Source organism: Bos javanicus, chromosome 11 (assembly GCF_032452875.1).
Source record: "Bos javanicus breed banteng chromosome 11, ARS-OSU_banteng_1.0, whole genome shotgun sequence".
Lineage (NCBI taxonomy): Eukaryota > Metazoa > Chordata > Mammalia > Artiodactyla > Bovidae > Bos > Bos javanicus.
In genome coordinates, this window is record NC_083878.1 from 13340884 (window position 1) to 13364001 (window position 23118).

Consider the following 23118-nt stretch of genomic DNA (forward strand, 5'->3'; position numbering starts at 1 on the left):
ATGACACCACCCTTATGGCAGAAAGTGAAGAAGAACTAAAGAGCTTCTTGATGAAAATGAAAGAGGAGAATGGAAAAGTTTTCTTAAAGCTCAACATTCAGAAAACTGAGATCATGGCATCTGGTCCCATCACTTCGTGGGAAATAGATGCGGAAACAGTGGAAACAGTGACAGACTTTATTTTGGGGGGCTCCAAAATCACTGCAGATGGTGACTGTAACCATGAAATTAAAAGACGCTTACTCCTTGGAAGGAAAGTTATGACCAACCTAGATAGCCTATTCAAAAGCAGAGACATTACTTTGCCAACAAAAATCTGTCTAGTCAAGGCTATGGTTTTTCCTGTGGTCATGTATGGATGTGAGAGTTGGACTGTGAAGAAGGCTGAGCACCGAAGAATTGATGCTTTTGAACTGTGGTGTTGGAGAAGACCCTTGAGAGTCCCTTGGACTGCAAGGAGATCCAACCAGTCCATTCTGAAGGAGATCAGCCCTGGGATTTCTTTGGAAGGAATGATGCTAAAGCTGAAACTCCAGTACTTCGGCCACCTCATGCGAAGAGTTGACTCATTGGAAAAGACTCTGATGCTGGGAGGGATTGGGGACAGGAGGAGAAAGGGACGACAGAGGATGAGATGACTGGATGGCATCACTGACTCGATGGACACGAGTTTGGGTGAACTCCGGGAGTTGGTGATGGACAGGGAGCCCTGGCGTGCTGCGACTCATGGGGTCGCAAAGAGTCGGACATGACTGAGCAACTGAACTGAACTGAATAAATGTGTTAAAATGATTTGAACTCATAATTGCTGTCATTTTATGTTTTCTGTTCTTTGGAGGCATTTTTGTGCCATACGGGATTTTATCCCAACATCTCCCTTACCCCCAGTAGTTTAGAAGATACTCATCCTCCTACTTCGGAGAAGGTGATGGCACCCCACTCCAGTACTCTTGCCTGAAAAATCCCATGGACAGAGGAGCCTGGTAGGCTGCAGTCCATGGGGTCGGAAGAGTCAGACACGACTGAGCGACTTCACTTTCGTGCATTGGAGAAGGAAATGGCAATCCACTCCGGTGTTCTTGCCTGGAGAATCCTAGGGACAGGGGAGCCTGGTGGGCTGCTGTCTATGGGGTCACACAGAGTCGGACATGACTGAAGTGACTTAACATCCTCCTACTTATATTCTACTAATGGGTAATAGGCTTCCCTGGTGGCTCAGATGGTAAAGCGTCTGCCTACAATGTAGGAGACCCGGGTTTGATCCCTGGGTCAGGAAGATCCTCTGGAGAAGGAAATGGCACCCCACTCCAGTACTCTTGCCTTGAAAATCCCATGGACGGAGGAGCCTGGTAGGCTACAGTCTATGGGGTCGCAAAGGTCAGACACGATTGAGCGACTTCACTTTCATTTTCAATGGGTATCTCCAATTTCAAAAGAAATATGAAACTATTGATTTCTTCTTATAAATTTAAAAGCCCTTACACCTTGGCTTACATGCTAATTTTGATGACATTATTTTAAGACAAAGTTATTGTTTTTAATTTTTTTAAACAATTTATACTATTTTATAAAGATACAACTATTTGTGTTTTATCCTGTTTAAATGGGTTTCCCAGGTGTCTCAGTGATTTAAAAAAAAAAAAAAAATCTGCCTACCATTTAGGAGATCCAAAAGACTCAGGTTTGATCCCTGGACCAGAAAGATCCCCTGGAGGAAGAAATGGCAACCCACTTCAGTATTCATGCCTGGGAAATACCACAGACAGAGGAGCCTGGTGGGCTACAGTCCATGGGGTAGCAAAGAGTCAGAAACGACTGAGCATACATGCATTCTATGTTTAAATGGTTTTATTACTCTCTGTTGTTTAGTCACTAAACCGTGTCCAACTCTTGCGATCCCATGGACTGTAGCCCACCCAGCTCCTCTGTCCATGGCATTTCCCAGGCAAGAATACTGGAGTGAGTTGCAATTTCCTTCTCTGGGGGATCTTTATGACCCAGGGATCAAACCTCCATCTTCTGCATTCACAGATGGATTTTTTACCACTGAGCCACCAGAGAAGCCTGGTGCAATTACCGTTTTATATCATAACTTCCCCATTTCTTAAGTTCTTCATTTTGATAATTATATTTTAGGAAATACATATAGATGAAAGGTTCTTTGAACCCATATATGTCTGAGAATACTGTCCTAGCATACAACTTGATTATTTGACTTGAAATCCACATAATAAATCACAATGAATCAATCTTTTTCTCACTCAACCTTGAGAATGACTTGCTTGGCTATCTAAGGCTGGTCTACCTCTTTTTACATTTACATAGTTTCTGCCTGGATCACTAGGGCTTTCACCTTTATAACTATGAAACTTAACATCTTCACCAGTTTTTAAGTGATATCTTCTTTCTGTAATCCTAGTTATATGCAGACTGGGTCTCTTGGATGCATCCACCATGACTTTCCTCTTCATTATTTTAGACCTTTTAACCTTTACTAATAGACTGTTAAGTTCTAAGAAGGATGGAAGCATATTTGCCTTGTTCATTAATGCATCTTCTGCATGTACCACAATGGCTGACATACAAAAGATGTTTAAGAAATAGTTCTTTCCTTAAATATTTATTTATTGGGTTGTGCTGGTTCTTAGTTGCAACACACAAACTTTTAGTTGTCACATGTGGGAGCTAGTTCCCTGATCAGGGATCAAACCCACACCCCCCTGCAATGGAAGCATAAAGTCTTAGTCACTGGACCACCAGGAAGTCCCAAGAATAATTTTTGAATTAAAATGAAACTAAACTCTCTTCTGAACTGATTGTATATCCTCAGTTTTATCTGTTATTAATCAGACTTTCCATAATGCTCAAACCACTGTGCACTGCTTCCTGGCATTGTTTTTGTTCTCCATGCAGTCTTCTTAAATCTAAGCTAACTGCTTGCTCTAGGTTTTAGATGTAATGGTCACCATGAATCTTGCTGAAACCAGTAAATCTGAGTTTTTTAAGTCTTGTTTTTTCTGTTTTGTTTTCTTGAAGAGCCATAGCACTATTTTATAACTGCAAAGGTCCTTCTGTCTGTTGAAAACTCTGATTATATTTTTTTCTGTATCAAGAGCTCCTGCTTCCTTAAGGAAAATTCTGAGTACCAACATGTGCCAATTTTTCTGGAAAAGAAGAATGCTTGCTTTCAGCAGACTGGTTAAGAATCATTGTTAAAGACTCATGTCTATGCTGGCTTGTAATTAAACACATGGTTATTTGTTAGACAAGGTTTGTCACCAGAACTGTGCAGAACCATACTTTAATCCTTCAGGTGTAATACAGGGCTGTAGAAAGTTTTTGTCTTTTCTCTAACATTTTATTACTGATTCCGAAAAGTAGCAAAATGAAGAGAGTATTTTCTGAATCACAGAGTCCAAGGCAGTCCTAACATGAAACATCAAATGTAGGCAGAAAGGTTTTGTCATGGTTTTAACTATTCATGCCAAAATTAAGGTGTAGACCAAGAAAGCTATAAGGCTGACATTCTTTTTCCTAGTTTGAGTTTCCAGTCTATTTTGTGCTTGCTCTGACAGGAAAACTTAATGTCTTCCCCTGTGGTAACAGGCCAAAAGATTGTCCCATAAACTTCTAACCTTGAAGAAGCCATAACCAGAGTTTTGTTGGGGGTTCCCTCTGGTCAACCACAAGAGAGAGGTCATGAGTAAATCTTCAAAGGCTTTAATTCAGCACCACTCAAACCATATTTAACTGAAGAACATCAATGTTTGTGACAGGTAGATGGCATGTTTTCTAGTTTTCAGTGCTGATACTTAGGCCATTCTTTACTATGAAAATCAAAAACAGTTAATGACTGAACTATTCAACTTACACTGCTGCCTTACCAACCTTATAAAAAAGTCATCTAAGAGAATTATTTTAATCTGTTTGAAATACTATAATACCCTAAATGTATCACTACTCAGTCATTTTCCCAGATTAAACATTTTAGAATTAAAGAATATTGATCTCACATTTAAAACTTTAATAATCAGCTAGTCCTGCTTGAGAGTCAATGGTATAAAAGCTATTTCTTCTTTCTATTCTCAAGGTTACTAATCTACCCCAAACTGTTAGAGTAGTCTGCTTGTCTAGATGAGTGCTCTAACTGGATTTCAGTGATCTTTTCTCTTCTTTCCTTTAATCAATATGCTAAGCTTTCTTTGCCTTCAGAGTCATCTGCCCTACTAATTCATTCTGCAGATCACTTCCTGATGAATCTTTCAAATCCATCGATTTCACTGTCAAAGCCCTGCTGAAAACTTTGAATAACATTTAAATGTCTCAAAATAAAGTTTAAATTATTAAATTATGCATTCAATTCTTGCTTCCCCTTATTCTTCTCTGCAATAGAGGAGGATATGTGTCACAGTTCTGATAAATCAAAAGTAGGTGGAAGTTGCTGGGGAACTCCTCCTTCTTGGGAGTGTGTGTGGGGGGTAGAGGGACACTAAAAATTCATTGTGTTCCTGACACATTCCTTTCTTTCTGTTTGAAAGATTGAAATAATACCAGAAGGTACAACAACCATCTTACAAAAAGGATGAAAAAGTACATGCTAATGACAGTGAATTAGAAAAATCAAAAGGCTGGGTTCCTGAAGATATTTTAGAGCTGTTGTATCAGCCACAGATCACCCACCAGCCAATTTCCTGTTATAAGATAAATAAACCTCTTATTTGTTTAATAAACCATTGGAGAAGTTTTCTGTTAACTGAAAATGAAAGAAATTCTAAATTGGTAATGACAACGGTCACCATGTAATAATTATTCAAATTAGGACAATGGGACAATGAGATGGGCATGTATGTACCTAATATTAGTAAACCAGAATGATGGGTTACTCCAATAATAACTAACCAGAAAACATAAAAAATAAAACTCTTTTAATAGCAATTGAAAGAATATTTATGACATATACAAATAAATAAAAATTAACACTTCTTCCAAAATGCATGTTATGGAAACATACAAAAGAACGTTATGGGAAAAAAATGTAAAAACTCGCTGAGGGACACAAAATGAAACCTAAATAAATGAAGGAATAAAACCTGTTTTTGGACAGCAAGATTTAGTACTGTAAATACATCAATACAAATTCTGTACAGTACCAATTAAACGCTCATTAAGGTTTTTTAGAGAACAAACGGATTTTAAATCTAATACGTAGGAGTAAATGTTTAAGATTAAGCAAAAATACATGGAAGGAGAAAACAAAGAAAAATGATTCTATTAGAAAAATGGCAAGTATTATAAAACTATAGTTAGAAAAATTTAAACTACATAGCATTCATATGAAAATTAACAGACTGAAACAGCTCTATGTGTATAGGGTAGTTTATACACAAGACAGCTTTACAAATCAATGAGGAAAGATAAATGAGGCATAAATAGTGTTGGGTTAATTGGTTACCCATTTTGCAAACAGTCATATCATTCACACACTGTATCACAAATAATAGATTTAAAACATAATGGAAATATATCTTTCTGGCATTGGTATAAAGGTCTTCTAAAATAAAAGAAAAAAGCCATTAAGAGTAAAAAGGCAGTAAAACTGGAGTGCACCAAAATTAAAAAAACTTTACGTATCATATAAGCAACATTCTAAAAGAAAATACTTCTCATGTATAATACAAAATTAGTTTCTTAGGATAATGAACACCTTCAGATGAAAAATTTTTTAAAGGCAAATAACCCAATAGAAAAATGTGAGAAATAGGATGCAGTGCTCTCCTCCCACATATTCATCAGAAGTACATCCACATGTAGACCAACTTACAAAGAACATCTACTGAACAATACCAGAAGACAGACTTCCAAAGGAGCATGAAAATCTCCACATAACAGGGAAGGGCAAAAGAATAGAGAAAATAAAGAAAGGAATCAGGACAGGACCTGTGCCTCTGGGAGGGAGCTGTGAAAGAGGAAAAGGCTTCTGCACACTGGGAAGTCCCCTCACTGATGAGATCAGCTGTAACAGAGAGGGGGGGAAATACAGCCTCAGAGGAGAGCTCAGCGACAGAGGTGCAGAGGACAAAGCCAAGGGAAACCTGAACAGACTGCTGATGCTGGTCAGCTCCCCACAGCCTAAGATGCTTGTTCATTTAACCACTAGGGCAGGTGGAGCTTGTGTCCTGAGGCTTGGGCTTTGGAGGTCAGGCCCAATGGACAGGACTGGAGTTGGCTGTGTGAAGACAGTCTGAAGGGGCTATGAGGTAGTACACCACAACTGATGGGAGTCCAAGAAGAAGCCCAGGTTCTTCAGAGAGACAAGGGACCACTGTGAGGGGGCGCAAGAGGAGAGGGGTGTCACAGAAGCTTCTTTCTCCATATGCTCATAGGCAGCCCACACAAACTCCAGGGCTGGGTGCAAGTCATAGCTGCCATCTCAGATTCCAGGGGTAGGCACAGACTGGTGCCAATGCCGTTGCCAAGAGTTCCACAAACAATCTGTAAGTCAATGCCCCACCTTTCCAGGAACTTGCATGGCTTGCCACTGCTGCGAGTCCGCACTCAGGGTCAACTTCCCTGGGAGCATGTGAGGCCTGCCTCTGCTGCCAAGGGTTTCATGACCCAATGCCAACCACTGCCCCCACCTCTCTGGGGGTTTGCAGAATAACACTGTCACTGCAGAGGAACACAACTGCAGCCCCCACCTTCCTGGGAACCTACATCAGTCGAGCATCTGTGCACTTGCATACCCCTTATCAAGGTGGTAACAACCAGCACATGCTGACGAAAGAGACAGCAAGCATCCAAATCAAAACCGGCCTTCACACCAAAAAAATATTAAAACCCAAAAAAGCTATACGGGGATGTTCCTGCTTATAAATAGCCCTCTAAGACAACATGAGACAGTTGTTTCTCCTAAACTCTTGGACTAAGAGAAGTACAAGGAAAATGAGAAGCAGAGAAACCACTCTCAGTTAAAATATCAAGAATATTTCCCTGAAGGAACAATGAAACAAAACTCTTCAGTCTAAAAGACACTGAGTTGAAAAAGGAGATAATGAAAATACTGAAGGAATTAAGAAAGGCTATCAAGAGAAATACAGATTATTATTAAAAAAGAACTAGAAACTGTGAAAAGGAGCTAAGTAAAATCTAAAAATTCATTTGCCAAGATGAAAGCTGAGCTCAAGGCAGTAAATAGCAAAATGAATAATGCAGAAGAAAGAATAAGTGACCTAGAAGACAGACTAATGGAAAGCACCCAATCAAAAGAGCAGACAGAAAGCCAAATGAAAAAAAAAAGGCAATATAAGAGACCTATGGGGTAATAATATAAAGCAGGCCAGTCTATGCAGAGATTGAAGAAAAAGAAAGAAAAAAGGGGACTGAAAATGTATTTGAAGAAATTATGGCTGAAAATTTCCCAAACCTAAAGAAGGAAACATATCCAGATACGGGAAGCACAGAAGGTCCCAAACAAGATGAACCCAAATAGACCTACTCCAAGACATAATAAAAATGGCAAAAGTTAAAAACAAAGAGAGAACTCTAAAGGCAGCAAAATAAAAACAGAGTTCACTACTAGGGAACCTCCAGAAGGCTATCAGTTGACTTCAATACAGAAATACTGCAGGCCAGAAGGGAGAGGCAGAATAAAAGGAAATGATCAAATCACAAAAAGTAAAAGGGAAGAAGAAAAGAATCAACTGGAAAATAAAGTTTGGTGTGGCAATATGTAAATCAACTACACTTCAACATTTTTTTTAATGAAAAGTGTAAATCAACTATATTTCAACAAAATTTTTAAAGGGAAAAAAAAAGAAATAGAAATAAATACATGAATCAATAATTACTTTAAATGTCAATACTCCAATCCAAAGACATAGAGTAGGACTTCCCTAGTGGAGTACTGGATAAGAATCTGCATGCCAATGAAGTAGACACGAGTTCGATCGCTGGTGCTAGAAGATTGCAAATGCCACAGAGCAAGTAAGCCTGGCCCCACAACTAACGAGTCTGTGTGCCGCAACTACTGAACCCAAACCCATAAAGCCTGTGCTCAGCAACAAAAGAAGAAACCACAGTGAGAAGCCCACACACAACAAAGACCCAGCACAGCCAAAAATTAATTAATTTTTAAAACCGAAGAGGGGATATACACTATCATGTGTAAAATTAAAAAAAAAAATAAAAGAGTGACAGATTGGATTAAAAAATAAAAGCCTACCATATTCTGCCTACAAGAGATCCACCTTAAGGCAAAGGACACATACAGATTGAAAGTGAAGGCATGGAAAAAGATATCTCATGCAAAAATAAAGAAAGCAGGACTTGCAATACTCATATCAGACAAAACAGATTTTAAAGCAAAGGCTACAAAGATAAAGGACACTATATAATGATAAAAGGATCAATACAAGAGGAAGATTTTACACTCATCAACAAATATGCACATAATTTAAGAGCACCCAAATACATAAATAACTAACAGATATGAAGGGAGAAATCAGCAGGAAGACAATAGTAGGAAAGTAACACCCAACTCACATCAGTGGAGAGATTTTCCAGACAGAGAATCAAAATGCAACAGAAGTCCCAAATGTTACAACAGAAAAGTAAAACTTAATAGGTATTTTCAGGACACTGCATCCAAAAAAACCCCACAGAATATACATATTTTTCAAGTGCACACACATTTTCTAGGATTGACCACATGTCCTGGGGCACAAAACTAACCTAAACAAATTTAAGGGTACAGATATTATTTCAAGCATTTTCTCCGATCACAATGGCATGAAACGAGAAATCAACCACAGGAAACAAGAAAAAAAAAAAGATTACATGGAGACTGAATAACATGCTACTTAAAAAAAAAAAAAAAAAGGTTCAATAAGGAAATTAAAAAGTACCGTGAGACAAACAACAACACAACCATAGAAAATCTATGTGAAGTGAAGCCGCTCAGTCGTGTCCGACTCTTTCGGACCCCATGGACTGTAGCTCACCAGGTTCCTCCATCCATGGGATTTTCCAGGCAAGAGTACTGGAGTAGGTTGCCACTTCCTTCTCCAGGGGATCTTCCCGACCCAGGGATCAAACCCGGGTCTCCCACATTGTAGGCAGACGCTTTACCGTCTGAGCTACCAGGGAAGCCCTATGCAATCCAGCAAAAGCAGTTCTTAGAGACCAGTTCATAGTGATAACAGGTCTTCATCAAAAACAAGAAAAATATCCCAAGTAAAAAGCCTAATCTACTACACAAAAGAATTAAAAAAAAAAATAAACAAACAACCTAAAGTCAGAAGAAGGAAGGAAATAAAGATGGGGGTGGGGGAGAAATAAAATAGAGATTAGGAATAGGGAAAAAAAGTCAACAAAATCAAGAGCTGGTTCTTTCAAAGGGTAAACAAAACTGAACTTCCAATACAAAAAAAGCCCAGGACCAGAGGGCATCATAGGCAAATTCTCTCAAAGAAGAATATAGAAGACTGAAGGAGAGAGAACAGTCTCAAAGACATTCTATAAAGCCACCATCACTCTAATACCAAAACCAGAGGAAGAAACCACCAAAAAAGAAAATTACAGGTCAGTATCATTGATGCATATATAACACGACCAAGTGGGATTCATCCCAGGTTCACAAGTATCGTTCAACATATACACAAATCAACGTAACACATCACAGTAACAAGTCAAAAACCACATGATCATCTCAACAGATGCAGAAAAAGCATTCAATATCCATTCAAGATAAAAACTCCTATTACCTAACAAATAAAAAGGATCCAAATTGGAAGGGAGGAGGTACAATTGTTACTATATGATGACATGATACATATATAGAAAGCCCTAAGAACTATACATAAAAACGAACAGATCTAATAAATGAATTCAGCAAAGTAGTAGGATACAAGATTAACATTCAGAAATTGGTTGCATTCCCTTCACAGTAACAATGAAATATCAGAAAGAGAATGTCCTTTAAAATCTCACCAAAAGATATATGTCAGAAACAAACACAATACTGTAAAGCAATTATCCTCCAATTAAAAATAAACAAACCGAAAAAAAAAAAAAAAAGAAAAGAAACCTTCCACGAGAAAAAAAGTTTCACCAAAAAAATTTAAAAACCTAGGAATAAACTTGAGCAAGGAAGTGAAAAACTTACATGCTGAGAGTTATAAAATATTAAGAAATAAAAGAAGATTCAAAGAAACAGAAAAATAGCCCATGCTCTTGAATTGAAAGAACACTGTTAAAATGGAAATACTATCCAGAAAAATCTACAGATTTTAATGTGATCCCTATCAAATTACCCCCTCATGACATTTTTTCACAGAAGTAAAATAATCCAAAAATTTATGTGGAACCATAGACCCACAATTGCCAGAGCAATTGTCAGGGGGGAAAAAAAAAAGAAAAGCAGGAAGCATAACTCTCCCAGACTTCAGACAATAGTACAAAGCTACAGTAAACAAAACAGTTTGCACCTGGTACAAAAACAGACATGCAAATGACTGGAACAATATAGAGAGCCCAGAAATAAACCTATACAATTACAGTCAATCTCCAATGAACAAAGCAAGAATAAACAATGGGAAAAAGACAGTCTCTTCAGCAAGTGGTGCTGGGAAAGTTGGACAGCTGCATGTAAAAAACGAAGTTAGAACATACCCTTTCACAACACACAGACATGAACTCAAAATGGCTTAAAGACTTAAAACATATTTTGGCGTTTTTGTAAGGTGAGTTCATATCCTTCTGCTCTGCCACCTTCAGTGTCTAGTTTTATTTAACACTATAAAACTCCTAAAATAGAGCATAGCAAAAACATTCTGATACAAATGGTACCAACGTTTTTCTTAGCTTAGTCTCCCAAGGCAATAGATATAAAAAGAAAAAGAAAAGAAAAAAAAAACAAAACACAAATTGGAGCTAATAAAACTTACAAGCTTTTGCATAGCAAAGAAAACTATAAGAAAAACACAACAAAAACAACAAAAAATGAAGACAAGATATGGAGTGGGAGAAAATTTCTATAAATGATAGGACCAACAAGTGCTTAACTCCAAAATATACAAATAGTTTATATAACTCAAGAACAAAAAAACAAACAACCCAATCAAAAAATGGGCAAAAGATCTTAATAGTTAATTCTCCACCTCAACGGATATTTTTCCAAAGATATACAAATAGTCAGTAAGCACATGAAAAGAAGCTCAACATCACATTACAGAAATGCATATCAGAACTACAATGAGGTACAATCTCACAGCAGCCAGAATGATCATGATTAAAAAGTCTATAAGTAACAAATGCTGGAGAGGATGTGGAGAGGATGTGGAGAAGAGAAATCTCCTGCACTGCTGATGGGAATGTAAGCTGGTACAGCTACAATGCAAAACAAAAAGAAGGTTCCTCAGAAACCTAAGAATAGAATTACCATATAATCCAGCAATCTTGGGAATACATCCAGGCAAAACTGTAATTCAAAAAGACACATGAACGCCTATATTCATAGCAGCACTATTCACAAGAACCAAAACACAAAAACAACCTAAATTTCCACCAACAGATAAATGGACAAAGATACGGTATAAATACAGTGGAATACTACTCAGTCATAAAAATGAAATGCCAAGTGCAGCAACGTGGATGCAACTATAGACATTATCACACTAAGTGAAGTCAGAAAAACAATTATCACCTGATATCACACAGGTGGAATCTAAAATATGGCACAAATGAACCTATCTGTAAAATGGAAAGACTTTTAGACACAGAGAACAGAATTGGGGTTGACAAGGTGGAGGGGGGAGGGAGAGGGATGGCCTGGGAGTACGGGGTTGGTAGATGCAAATTATCACATTTAGAGTGGATAAACAATAAGGTCCTAACGTACATCACAGAGAATACAATATCTTGTGATAAACCATAATGGAAAAGAATATAAGAGAATAACTGAGTCACTCTTCCAGCAACACAAGAGAACAACACAAGATCTTGACGACCCAGATAATCACGATGGTGTGATCACTCACCTAGAGCCAGACATCCTGGAATGTGAAGTCAAGTGGGCCTTAGAAAGCATCACTACGAACAAAGCTAGTGGAGGTGATGGAATTCCAGTTGAGCTATTTAAAATCCTGAAAGACGATGCTGTGAAAGTGCTGCACTCAATATGCCAGCAAATTTGGAAAACTCAGCGGTTCCATGGGACTGGAAAAGGTCAGTTTTCATTCCAATCCCAAAGAAAGGCAATGCCAAATAATGCTCCAATTATTGCACAATTGCACTCATCTCACACGCTAGTAAAGTGATACTCAAAATTCTCCAAGCCAGGCTTCAGCAATATGTGAACCGTGAACTTCCAGATGTTCAAGCTGGTTTTAGAAAAGGCAGAGGAACCAGAGATCAAATTGCCAACATCTGTTGGATCATCAAAAAAGCAAGAGAGTTCCAGAAAAACATCTACTTTGCTTAATTGACTATGCCAAAGCCTATGACTGTGTGGATCACAACAAACTGGAAAATTCTTCAGGAGATGGGAATACCAGACCACCTGACCTGCCTCTTGAGAAACCTGTATGCAGGTCAGGAAGCAACAGTTAGAACTGGACATGGAACAACAGACTGGTTCCAAATAGGAAAAGGAGTATGTCAAGGCTATATACTGTCACCCTGCTTATTTAACTTACACGCAGAGTACATCATGAGAAACGCTGGGCTGGAAGAAGCACAAGCTGGAATCAAGACTGCTGGGAGAAACATCAATAACCTCAGATATGCAGATGACACCACCTTTATGGCACAAAGTGAAGAGGAACTAAAAAGCCTCTTGATGAAAGTGAAAGAGGACAGTGAAAAAGTTGGCTTAAAACTCAACATTCAGAAAACTAAGATCATGGCATCTGATCCCATCACTTCATGGCAAATAGATGGGGAAACAATGGAAACAGTGACAGACTTTATTTTGGGGGGCTCCAAAATCACTGCAGGTGGTGACTGCAGCCGTGAAATTAAAAGATGCTTGTTCCTTGGAAGAACAGTTATGACCAACCTAGACAGCATATTAAAAAGCAGAGATATTACTTTGCCAACAAAGGTCCATCTAGTCAAAGCTATGGTTTTTCCAGTGGTCATGTATGGATGTGAAAGTTGGACTATAAAGCTAAGCAGTGAAGAACTGATGCTTTTGAACCGCAGTATTAGAGAAGACTCTTGAGAGTCCCTTGGACTGCAAGGAGATCCAATCAGTCCATCCTAAAGGAAATCAGTCCTGATTATTCATTGGAAGGACTGATGCTGAAACTGAAACTCCAATACTTTGGCCACCTGATGCAAAGAACTGACTCATTTGAAAAGACCCTGATGCTTAGAAAGATTAAAGGCAGGAGGAGAAGGGGATGACAGAGGATGAGATGGCTGGATGGCATCACCGACTCAATGGACATGAGTTTGAGTAAACTCTGGAAGTTGGTGATGGACAGAGAGGCCTGGTGTGCTGCCGTCCATGGGGTCGGACACGACTGAGCGACTGAACTGAGTCACTTTGTGTACAGCAGAGACTGGTATAACACTGTAAATACATTATGCTTCAATTAAAAAAAACTGAAAAAGATAAATTAAAGTCAATACTGTAGTTGGTGGAGCAGAGGGTATGAACTCACCTCCTTAGGAAAACACCGAACTCACAGCTAACTGCTGAAGAACCAGTGACCAAAAAAAAAGGCTGGAACCTACCAGAAAAAAATTGCCCTACATCCAAAGACAGAGAAGCCACAATGAGATGTCAGGAGGGGTGCAATCATGTTAAAATCAAATCCCATACTCAACAGGTGGGCAACTCACAAAACGGGAAAACAATTAAACCACAGAAGTTATCCCACAAGATTGGAAGTTCTGAGCCCCATGTCAGGCTTCCAGTCTGGAGTCTGGTAACAGGAGAAGGAGTCCCTAGAGAATTGGGTTTTGAAGGCCAGCAGGATTTGACTGCAGGAATTCCACAAGGCTGGAGGAAGCACAAACTCCACTCTTGGAAAGGAGCAGACAAGTCTTGTGTGCACCAGGACTCAGGGGAAAAAAGCAGGACCCCATAGAGACTTGGTCAGACCCACCTGCCTACTAAAGGAAGATCTTGCAAAGGCAGGGATGGCTGTAGCCCACTGCAGAACAAAGATTCTGGCAGCAGCAATTCTATAAAGTACTCATTGGTATGAGTCCTTCTAGAGGCCCGCATTAGTTCCACCAAACAGCCTATAAACTTCAGTGGTGGGTCACCTCAAAGCCAAACAGCCAGCAGGACAGGAACACACCCCACCCATGAGCAGACTTAAGTCTCCCTCAGCATGGCCCTGCCCAAGCGAGGGACAAAATGCAGCTCAGTCTACAGCAGGGGAGGAACCAGCCTCTCTCATCAGAAAGCCTGCACAAGTCGCTTAAGATGGCCTCATACACCAGAGAGCAACAGAAGAAGCAAGAACTACAATCTTGTAGCCTACGAAATGGAAACCAGTTACAGAAAGTTAGAGAAAATGAGAGAAGAGTCATATGTCATAGAAGAAGGAAACATGAAACCCCAGAAGAATAATTAAGTGAAGTAGAGATGGCCAACCTACTACCGGAAAAAGAATTCACAATAATGACAGTGAAGATGAAGATGAAACATGATATCAGAAAAAGAATGGAGGCACAGATCAAGAAGATGCAAGAAGATACAGAAGAACTAAAGAACAGACAGAGATAAAAAAAAAAAAAACAATAATTGCAGAGAAAAATACACTGGAAGGAATCAATAGTGGAGTAAGAGAGGCAGATAATGGATAAGTGACCTGGAAGGCAAAATGGTCGCAATCACTGCCATGGAAAAGAATAAAAAAGAATGAAAAGAAATGAAGACAGTCTAAGAGAACTCTGGGACAACGTTAAACACACCAACATTCACACTATAGGGGTACCAAATGGAGAAGGGAGAAAGGACCTGAGAAAATACTAGTGTAATAGCTGAAAAATTCCCTAACATGGGAAAGGAAAAAGTCATCCAAGTCCACATAGAGTCCCAGGAAGCAGAGTTCCAAGCAGGATAAACCCAAGGAGGAACATGGTGAGACACACAGTAATCAAACTGAGAAAAACTAAAGACAAAGAAAAAAAATATTCAAAGAAGCAAGGGAAAAGCAAATAACAAACAAGGGAACACCCATAAGATTATCAGCTGATTTCTCAGCATAAACTCTGCAGGCCACAAGGGAATGGCACAATTATATTTAGAGTGATGAAAGGGAGGCACCTACAACTAAGAATACTCTACCCAGCAAAGCTCTCCTTCAGATTCGATGGAGAAATCAGAAGCTTTATAGACAAGCAAAAGCTAAGACATTCATTTCTCATGCTAGCAAGGTTATGCTCAAAATTCTTCGAGGTAGGCTTCAGCAGTACCTAAACTGCAAACTTCCAGACGTACAAGCTGGGATTAGAAAAGGCAGAGGATCCAGAGATCAAATCGTCAACACTCACTGGATCATGGAAAAAACAGGGAGTTCCAGAAAAACTTCTAATTCTGCTTCACTGACTATGCTAAAGCCTTTGACTAAGTGGATCACAACAAACTGTGGAAAATTCTTAATGAGATGGGAGTACCAGACCACCTCATCTGTCTCCTGAGAAACCTGTATGCAGGTCAAGAAGCAACAGTTAGAACTAGACATGGAATAACAGTTCAGTTCCAAGTTAGGAAAGGAGTATGACAAGGCTGTATATTGCCATTCTGCTTACTTAACTTATATGTAGAGTACATCATGCGAAATGCTGGGCTGGATGAATTATAAGCTGGAACCAAGACTGCTGGCAGAAATATCAACAAACTCAGAAATATAGATTATACACCACTCTTAATGGCAGAAAGTAAAGCGGAACTAAAGAGCCTCTTGATGAGGGTGAAAGAGGAGAGTGAAAAAGCTGGATTGAAACTCAACATTCAAAAAACTAAGATCAAGCATTTGGTCCCATCACTTCATGGCAAACAGATGGGGAAACAATGGAAACAGTGATAGATCTTATTTTCTTGGGCTGCAAAATCACTGCAGTGACTGTAGCCATGAAATTAAAAGACTCTTGCTCCTTGAGAGGAAAGCTATGACAAACTTAGGCAGTGTATTAAAAAGCAGACATCACTTTGCCAACAAAGGTATGTATTGTCAAAGCTATGGTTTTTCCAGTAGTCGTGTATGGATGTGAAAGTTGGATCATAAAGAAAGCTGAGCGCTGAAGAAGTGATGCTTTTGAATTGTGCTGGAGAAGATTCTTGAAAGTCCCTTGGACAGCAAGATCAAATCAGTCAATTCTAAAGGAAATCAATCCTGAATATTCAATGGAAGAATAGGTGCTGAAGATGAAGCTCCAATACTTTCGCCACCTGATGCAAAGAGCCAACTCAACTGGAAAAGACCCTGATGCTGGGAAATACTGAAGGGGAAAGGAAAAGAGGACAGCAGAGGATGAGATGATTAGATATCATCATCAACTCAATGGACATGAATTTGAGCAAACTCCAGGAGACAGTGAAAGACAGGGAAGCCTGGCATGCTTCTGAACTTAGCAACTGAACAACAACAACAACAACAAAAGCTAAGTTAATTTAGCACCAGCAGACCAGCTTGCAACAAACACTAAAGCAACTTCGCTAAACAGGAAACAGACCAGCAACTTAAAATACCTTATACATATATAGAAAACCTTGTGGGAATAGCAAATCCAGAAACTACAATAGATAAACACATTTAAAAAAAAGCAACTCAAACACAACATTAAAGATGATCATCAAAACTAGATACCATTTTTTACATACTGGATTTTAAAACTGCAAATAATAAAATGTCATTTATAATGGAGAGACACCTGCACTCACATAAATTATTAGACTGTGAATTGTTACAGCTATTTAACAGGTGATCCAACATTTCTTATTACAGTATATCCTAGTACCCAGCAAGTCCACTATAGCCATCATCTCAAAATGCATAATAAAGGCCTATGAAAGCCATATACAAGAAAGTTACCTGAAGTCCTGTTTATAGTAATGAAAAACTAGAAATAACCTAAAAAGCAATCCACAAGGGAACTGATAAAATAATCATGGTATGTTCATACCAAGTAATGCCACACAGAACTCTCAAAGAATGAGGAAAATGTGTAAGTCTTAACGTGGTTTGATTTCCAAATAAGTGACTGAAACATGCAAGGGGCTTGCAGGATGTAGTCAAGGTTGTGGTTTGGACCTAGCCAGAGATTTCATAAATGTTTGCTAACTCTGTTACATATTTTCCCCTACTCTATTGCTTACCATTTAATTGTTTACAATGTGGCAAGCAATTTGCCATTTGGCAAGCAATCCAGTAGGGGAAAATACCAATGTAACAGAATTAGCAAACATTTATGAAACCCATGGGGACTGCAGCCATGAAATTAAAAGACGCCTACTCCTTGGAAGGAAAGTTATGACCAACCTAGATAGCATACTCAAAAGCAAGAGACATTACTTTGCCAACGAAGGTTCGTCTAGTCAAGGCTATGGTTTTTCCTGTGGTCATGTATGGATGTGAGAGTTGGACTGTGAAGAAGGCTGAGTGCCGAAGAATTGATGCTTTTGAACTGTGGTGTTGGAGAAGACTCTTGAGAATCCCTTGGACTGCAAGGAGATCCAACCAGTCCATTCTGAAGGAGATCAGCCCTGGGATTTCTTTGGAAGGAATGATGCTAAAGCTGAAACTCCAGTACTTTGGCCACCTCATGCGAAGAGTTGACTCATTGGAAAAGACTCTGATGCTGGGAGGGATTGGGGGCAGGAAGAGAAGGGGACGACAGAGGATGAGATGGCTGGATGGCATCACTGACTCGATGGACGTGAGTCTGCATGAACTCCGGGAGTTGGTGATGGACAGGGAGGCCTGGCGTGCTGCGATTCATGGGGTCGCAAAGAGTCAGACACGACTGAGCGACTGAACTGAACTGAACTGATGAAACCCATATGGGACTTCACAGGTGCTGCTAGTGGTAAAGAATCCACCTGCTGATGCAGGAGACATGAGACGTGGGTTCGACCCTGGGTGGGCAAGATCCCCTAGAGGAGGGCATGGTTACCCACTCCAGTATTCTTGTCTGGAGAGTTCCATGGACAGAGGAGCCCACTGGGCTATAGTCCATGGGATCATAAAGAGTCAGACACGAATAAGCAACTAACACACACACATACACAGACACATGCATACACGAAGTTAAGTTCAGTGTATGTGAATTTATACACAGTCTATGGAGTTAACATTTTAAGTTTTTTTTTTTTTTAACATTTTAAGTTTTATGCACTTCTCTGTATATAACATACTTCAAAAAAATTAAACTAAACAACAATGAACTGTGTAAGAACTAAATTCAGTTTACCTGTGACTTTTTCTTTCCTGGAACACATACTTTCACACTTTTCCCTTTTATCAGAAGAGGTGTTGTTTCAATGTACTCCATGACTGCAGTAATTGCTTCTTTAAATTCCATTTCCAAGTAAGCCTAAAATGAAACATATTATACTTTAAGTCAAAAATCTACCTTAAAATTCTCTGACTTAATACTTCCTTGTGGAATGTAAAACTGAAATTACCTCAAGTCCTGTTGATTTTACCTCCTTTCACTTTTTCCTCTTGCTAAAGTATAATCTGATCTTTAGGATGTTTTCACACACAAAATGGACATTTAACCTAATGGAATTTCTATACCATTACCAAGATAAGGAGGAAGCAGTCCATGGCAAGATCATAAGAGAGTAAGAAACAGGAAGGCAGGGCTCACTGAACAATAGGAAAGAAGGCAGGATCTAGTCTAGCTGCCGTTAAATTTGAACTTTTTAAGGTTTCTTGCAACAAAGAAAATTATACCAACTATGTTCCCTTGTTTTACCTCCTAATTTCATGTTCTGTTTACTCCAGGGTTTGTAGAGTTTATAGAACTTTACTATGTAAGTTACAGAAATACAATTCAAATGTAAAAAATACTGTACAAACAAAATCTTTTTTTTTAACATCACCTCACTGAAGTGCTAAAGCAATGAATGGCAAACTATGGCCTGCCATCTGTTTTTTTGTAAATAAGTTTTTTTGAACACAGCCATGCGTATTCATTTATATATCATCTATAACTGTTAAGTACTACAACAGAGTTGTATAGCTGAGCAAAATAGTTGAAATCCTATGACATGCCACACCTAAAATATTATCTGGCCCTTCAAAGAAAAGTGTACTCGTCTAAAAAAACAGTGTGCTGTTGTAAAGGATATAAAGCAGTATCTAGGAACCCTGTTCATTCAATTCCAAACATTTACATAACTCAAGTAACAGTTGTATATGGAGTAAAAGCTGAAAGATCTGACAAGTCTTTATAAAACAAAATTATGACTTTTTAGAACAGACTAAATAACTCACTTCCTTTCTGTATGGAACAATCAGGACATCATTAACCTTTCCAAATGGTTGAAATATTTTTCTAATTTCTTCTTCAGTACAGCCATCTTCTGGTAATTCAGATATCAGAAGAACAGGACCATAATGTGAAGACTGGTCCTTCCGAAGCTATTTTTGAGATGAATGAAAATTAAACCAAATTAAGTGACAAAGTATAGTTACAATAATTCCCAATATAATTTTTCTACCATTTATCCTAGTACATTAAGCAATCTTTTTTATTAAAATATCATATTTTCTGCTTATAAATATAAATAATTCTTATACTTTCTACTTATACAAATATTTTAGAACATTTAAAAACTTTTTGAAATACTAAGAAAAGCAGGAAGAAATGTTTTATATTTTACCACTCAAACCCAACAGCGGGCAGTTTACAGGCAACCAATCACAGATGCTCTTTTCTGTACAGAGAAGCATTTCGTAACAAACCAGACCTATGAAGTAGTCCAAAACTAGTAAAGAGTACTTTTCTATACAAAATTGGATGGCACATCATCAGTAAAGCTGAAGTTACAGCTTTATTTAGTCTGTTGTAATAATTTAAAAAATATCTAGATAGACATAGTATTTTAATAGATTCATATATACAATTTGAATATACTTTATTATTTACCACCTATGTTAAAAATTGACTCAAAAAAACTTTTAAAGTTCCACTACTGCCATCTAGAAATCTAGAAACAAAATGAATGTTACAGAACCAGTTAGCCTTTTCAAAATTAATTCCCTATACTCAATATTTCTTCAAAATTCTGTAGTATCAGGTTGATTACTGTAAGTTCATCCTATTAAATATAAGCTCTATGGGGGCAAGGAACTGTAATTGTTTAAAGTTAAGACAATGTTAAGAGAAATGTATACCTAAACACTTGAAGATCTGTTAATGTTATAAAATACACCTATTAGTACCCAGAAAACAGACTAGTATTCTACACTGGGCAACAAAGTAGCTTCTGAACTATACTATAAAAAAACATAAAACAGATTAAAAATGATTCTCAGCAGATAGTCACTCATAGATTACTAACAAAGATTACAAAAACTCATTAATACTACTGATTACGTCCATTTCCCCAATCAGAGAGCAAAACTTGTAACATGGATCAGTGTGGTCAGCCAAAAACACCAAACCATCAAAATGTTCTCAATTTTGATATTTGTAATCTATAAGACTTTAATTATTGGACCTTTCCTGTATTCAAAACAGAAATCAATAAAAAATATTTTGTATCAAAATAAATCACAATTTCCTCAAAAATATGAAAATTAAAAATTCTGAACAACTTTGTTTTCTCTTTGTCATATTAACAAGTGAAGGTACACACTTCTACTTTCACTAACAAAGAAGTACTGACCTTACGTTGCAGAGAAACCGTTTTATCAGCCATTTGTTTACTTTCTGATGGGGTATCATCTTCAAGATTCTTTGATTTGTAACGAGTACAATGTCCTCCTATATTTGAATCACTCTTTGCCGAACTTGTAGATTTAACTGATGTCTTTGCTCCACTGCCAGTTTTAAGTTTTTGTGCTGGTGAGTGTCCTTTATCAACTGCTTCAGGATGCTTCTGTTTACTGAATTCTGACTCATGCCCAGATCGTTGTATTACATCTTCTAATGCTTTTTTTCTATCTATTAAAAGTACACAAATACTACTTCAATTGAAAAGAATTTTATAAAAAAATAATATAACCCCTCAACTGCCCAAATATTTAACACACTGAGCCACTGTTAGGCCAACAGGTGGCAAATACATACAAAAAAATTATTAGTCTTTAATTCTTTACTCAAAAGGTATTCACATGAAGATCCTTTATTCAGTGAGCTTCTCTTATACCAGAGATCCTCAAACTTTTGATTTCAGTATCCCTTTACAGTATTAAAAACTGAGGACTCCAAAGAGCATTTGTATTCAATTTATCAATATTTACCACAGAAGAAACTAATATAGAATTTTAAAAATATTATTTAATAATAAAACTCCTATGTTAACATAAACAATATATTTTTATAAAAAACTTTACTTTCAAAACAAAAATTTTTTAGATGAGTATTATTTTCCTGAACACTTAAATGTTGGGCTTAAAAGAAGACATCTGAATTCTCTAATCAGAGAATTCTGCATCCAATGTGCTGGATACACTATTTTGGCTACCATATTTTATTTCAGAGATATGTAGTTGAAAAAGGAAAAAAAATCTCAGACCTCTGAAAAGATTTCAGAAAAAAAATTATGTAAAAAATACTTCTGGAAAGGTCACTAAACCAACATTAAGACACACGTTGAAAATTTGAACAATTTTAAAATGTTTTAAATTAATTCATGGAAGACAAGTCTATAATCAATTACTAAGGCAAACTAAGATATCTGTATATCCCCGGTTTTTTTAAGTTTGATGTTGGGTGTGTAGATACACTCTCCCACATTTCTTGTGATACATAATAAAGGGAAGAAGAACGAAAGAGGTGGTAATGTGAGTCAAATTTCACACAGAAATTCTAAAATTTAATAAATTACAACATTTAATTTCTTAAAAACCTTAGAAGTTTCAAAAAGAGCTGAGCCAAATATCTCAAAATGTCAACATTTAAAAAAAATCTTGAGAAGAGTAAGTAAGTCACATTTCAAGCTTAACGCAAATACAGGAAAAAAAAAATCAAATGAATTAAAAAAAAAAAACTAGAATGGTTTAGTCAAAATAAGTACTTATTATTCACAAACATAAGTGTACCTGATGATCTCTCTGATCTCCTTGATGTTCTTTCAGGGCTAACTGATCGAAAGCATTTTGGACTACCTCTAAATGGATTTCTCATTCGATACGGTGAACGGGATCTGGATCTGTATCTAGGAATAAAACGATGGCAAATTCTTGGACTTCGGCTTCTTGGTCTATACATACAACGTACGGGGCTTCGAGATCGACGAAATCTGTGACTTGAGCTTGATCTCCTAGAATGCCTTGGACTGGGGGAATGAGATCGTCTTCTTGGAGTTTCATTTTCTTTTCTATTGCCTTCATTTCTACAAAGTGCAAGAATAAAAGCACAAGATTCATCAATTTTCTATAAATTTAAATTTATATCAATGACAGATTTACCTTCTTAAAATCAAGCTATTAATATTAACAATGCCAAACTCTAATATCATGTATTTATGTAAAGCAAAAACCTGCTTGTTATGATGCAGTTAGGTTTTGTAAATGAATAAGGATCAGTCAAAGCAGATGATCACCTCTGACTGCTTACATTCCTGTTTTGTTTACTCACAAATAAATATCACCAATTTCTTGCATTTTTCCTATATCACTACTATATCCAATTATGTTTTGAAAGTATTAAGTTATATAAAGAATTTAGGAAATAACAAATGTTTCTCAACAATTTTCCCACGAAGATTACGCCTTCCACAAATATTTGACTCCTATACTTGTATTTATACACACTGAATAGGGAAACTCCATTCTCAGCCTTCAAGCCATTTATAATCTGCCATTTATAATCTAAGATCCCACAAACATAAAATAAGAATAAAAGTATAAAGTATTTTCAGAAAAGACTAAAAAAGAAAAGTTCACAGATGGGAGCTATTACAGGTAAACTGGGGTAACTAAA

The 23118-nt window shown here is 37.5% G+C and overlaps 1 protein-coding gene across 7 annotated transcripts in view; it reads right to left on the reverse strand.

Moving 5' to 3' along the window:
- Positions 1-23118, reverse strand: part of ZNF638 (zinc finger protein 638) — a 90784-nt gene that overhangs the window by 41752 nt on the left and 25914 nt on the right. For all 7 annotated transcript variants that reach the window (XM_061431974.1, XM_061431972.1, XM_061431969.1 and 4 more), the window contains 4 exons: positions 22236-22528; positions 20858-21135; positions 19461-19607; positions 18430-18552 (listed from right to left, as the gene is read on the reverse strand). In XM_061431974.1, coding sequence (XP_061287958.1) covers positions 18430-18552; positions 19461-19607; positions 20858-21135; positions 22236-22528 — 841 coding nt within the window. The remainder of the gene's footprint in view (positions 1-18429; positions 18553-19460; positions 19608-20857; positions 21136-22235; positions 22529-23118) is intronic.